At 59.1% G+C, this 3493-nt stretch overlaps 1 protein-coding gene across 1 annotated transcript in view; it reads left to right on the forward strand.

The window, feature by feature from the left end:
• The window catches only part of FBRSL1 (fibrosin-like 1), a 97959-nt gene that overhangs the window by 83522 nt on the left and 10944 nt on the right, over positions 1–3493 (forward strand). The window contains exon 9 of the mRNA XM_010852525.1: positions 3048–3093. Coding sequence (XP_010850827.1) covers positions 3048–3093 — 46 coding nt within the window. The remainder of the gene's footprint in view (positions 1–3047; positions 3094–3493) is intronic.

Below are 3493 nucleotides of genomic sequence, written 5' to 3' on the forward strand. Positions count from 1 at the left end.
GCTGCTCGCCCCTTCCTCCACTCCCCACTCTTTTGCTCCCTTGACTTTCCCAGGGTCTGGGGCGCCACCTCCTGGCTCTGGAAGCTGGTGCTCCAGCCTGGGCCCTTGAAGTGAACCGGAACTGGCTTGGCTGGGCCTCCTCCTGGGCTGGACTAGGGCACCTGCAGCCTTAACTGAACTTGCTGCTCACCCATTCATCCCTAGTCTGGGACCTAGGATAGTCGTGCCCCACAGAAACAAACTCGTTTTCTCAGAGTGATGCCTCTGCTGTTTCCTTCCCATACTATCAGCCTTGGTGGGATGGAGATGCCCCGCTATATTGGAGGTGGGGGTTCCAGGGAGGGCTGGCACAGAGGGTGCAGCTGAGGCACCACCTGCCAGGAGGTAGCCCCCCTTCCCCATCCTGGTGGCCCAACGACCACACCCTTGGAAGGTAATGGTAGCTTTGAGACTGAGCCCTTTAGCTCATTTGTTTCACCTGCTGAGGGCATGTGTTCAGGCACCCCAGGAGGTGCTGGGGACCCCTGTGGGCTGCTTGCACGGGGCCAGGCTCAGGGGGGCTGTCAGGGCCGCAGGTAACAAAGACCTTCACGAGGGTGTCCTCGGCAGAGCCTAGAGGCAGCTCCTGCTCCTGTTCCTCTTATCTGGGGGGTGCCGAGTGCCCACTTATGCCCTTCTCCCGCTGGTGCAGGGCAGCAAGCAGAGAGGATTTAAACCTGCACCAGCAAGGGAGGCACCCTCAGACTGAGGGAGTCTGGAAAGGCCCAGGGGACTTGACCGAAGTCCCTGGGTCAGGGCTCAGGCAGGCCAGCTGGTCACAGCCTTTGGGGGCTGGGGGAAAAATGCACACTGTAGTTTGGGGCCGTAGGATGGTGCTGGACTGTTTTCAGTCCCGGGGTGACTTTTTCTGCTTTGGCTTTGAAAGATACTCTTGGCTGCTAATTTGGAGACTGCTAATGTGGAGAGCTAATTTGTGAGACTGTTCATGAGACCACATATTAATAATAATTACAGCAGCTGTATGGCCTCAAGTGCGGGTGACACCGGGACCCCCTCTTGGGGTCATGGTGAGGGTCCAGTCCTCTGAGGCCGAGGCCCTGGGAGGTCTTTGGGTGGGCCCTGGGAGTGCAGGAGGGTAGGTGGCTCATGGGCCCGGGGGCACCTGACCTTATACCTGGACATGCGCTCACAGCTCCCAGCAGAGCTGGGGCCATGCCTGGTGCCGAGCGAGTGGTCATGAGGTGTCCGCATCCAGGCCCTGAGGGGTGGGTGGCAACACCGCTGACCCTGCCATCCTGCCCCTCAGAGCCCCTGCTCAGGTGGACTGCTCACCCCTGTGGGGTCTCCTCGAGTGAGGCGCCGATCCAGGCGTTCTGACAGCTGCTGCTCACCACGCGGGGTGCCTTGGGAACCCATGGGAAGAACTCAACAGCCACAGCCGCTCTGTTGCCCCCTGAGCTCCGGTGGGGGAGGCACACCCTTGCAACCACCCTCCCCTCTGGGGCCTCCCGGGGGGGGCGGGGGCAGGTTGGCAGCCTTCCATCTGGTCCAGTGCCAGTCCAGCCTGAGGCTCAGTGAGCCTGTTTTCGGGCTGTTTGCCACCTGTTTTCTTTCGGATGTGGGGTTTCTGGGCACCGTTAGGAAGGTGACCCACCCTAGCACGAAGTGTGAAGGGGCACAGCATTCACATGAAGGTGTCACGGTTCACTCTGCACATTTCCATCAGCAGGTCTGGGGTGACCCTGGCCCAGGGAGCTTCTTCGAGCAGCTCCCACCCTTTCCCTGCAGACCTGGGCTCCAGCCTGCGTGGGGCCTCACTCTGCCTGGACTCTTGTATCTCTTTGTTCACCTGTCATGTCTGTTCTTGCTTTCAATTCTTTGGACAGATGCCCACAAGTGGGATTGCCGTATCACATGGTAGTTCTGTGATTAGTTTCCTGAAGAGCCTCCATACCACTTGCCACAGTGGCTGAACCATTTTCCATTCCCACCAACAATGCACAAGGCTTCCAGTTTCTCCACACCCTCACCAAGCCAGGGGTTTTCTGTCTTTTCTGATGGTGGCCATTATGGGGGGTCTCATGCGCCTCGGTACTCAGTCACCCCACCTGCTTTCTCCCCATGGAAGTCCAGGACGGGGCATCCACAGACACTGGGAGCAGGGTAGCAGTGCCCAGGGCTAGGGGAGATGGGAGGATTGGGGTGAAAGCAGAAGAGCATGTGGTTTCTTTTTGGGGTGCAGAAAGTCTTCTAAAACAGGTTGTGGTGAGGGTATGTTGTATGGTGTGTGAATCATTCCAGTAAAACTGTTTTAAAAAACCACCAACTAGGGAGACAAGATCTGCTAAGAACAGCCTTACAGGCCTCTGCCTGTGAACCAGCGTGAAGGCCACGTCCTCATCCTGAGTGTCCTCACCCCTCACCAAGGTGCTGTGCACACGGGCCTCTGCCTAGGAGGGGAGAGGCTGAGCAGGGTCAGGGGGCCCGCCAGAAATTGCCACGTTCCTTCCTGAAGCAGGTTGGCCCCCACTCAGAGAACCCACTCCACCCTGGACACTCGGTGCATTATGGTGGCTGTGGTCCCCAGACCTGTGACTCAGGCTGTCTGAGGCCTGGCAGGTGGTGGGCTGCAGCCTAGGGGCAGGGGGCATCCCCACTCTGTTCCCCCTACCCTGCTGCCTCCAGTGCCAGGCCCAGGGGTGCCTTCAGGTTCCTGATGCTGGGTCTGCAGGGAGGCACCCAGATTCCCCAATCCTGGCTCCCCACCAGCAGGGCCACTGAGCCCCCACATCCCTGCTGAGGGGGTATCCTTGGGTCCCTGATCACAGGCCGAGTGACCTGTGTCCAAGTCCGCTGGACCTGGGCGTGGTCACGCTCCTACATGGGGGCGATGGGCACAGAAAGATGTATTCTGCCAGGCTGGGCAGCCCTCACGTGCACTGAGCTTGCCCAGACCTGTTCCCTGGGTGCCAGGGGCAAGAGGTCAGGGCCAGGTTCACCCAAGCCTTGTAGGTCTCTTTGACCTGACCCTCCTCTCTTTTTTCCAGGCATCTGTGGGCTCCGAGAAGCTCTTTGCCCCAGCAGCCGATAAAGGTAAGTGTGTCTCTGGACTCCAGGCTTCTAGAAAAGCACAGGACACACTCCTGAAATCAACTGGAGGCGCCATGTTAGCTCTGTCTTGAATTTCAGGTGCAGAGCCTGAGGCCAGAGTTAGGTGTTCCCATTTACTGAGGGATACAAACCACATCCCCAGAAACAGCCACAAGGAAACGGGGAGCTGAGAGGAGGACCAGTGTGCCTCAGCCAGAGCCACACAGATCTGGAGCGGTGGTTCCCCAAGGGGGGGCGGTCCCTGTACCTCCTGGGGACCATTAGGAATGTACTTTCCCAGGCCCTTCCCAGGTTCATGGAGTACATGCTCTAGGGATGGACAGCAGCTCCTGGCTCGTGAAGCGTCCCTGCCACAGTGTGGACTGGCCCCTGTGGCTGCCCC

The sequence above is a fragment of the Bison bison genome, unplaced genomic scaffold (assembly GCF_000754665.1).
Source record: "Bison bison bison isolate TAMUID 2011002044 unplaced genomic scaffold, Bison_UMD1.0 scf7180017864312, whole genome shotgun sequence".
NCBI lineage: Eukaryota > Metazoa > Chordata > Mammalia > Artiodactyla > Bovidae > Bison > Bison bison.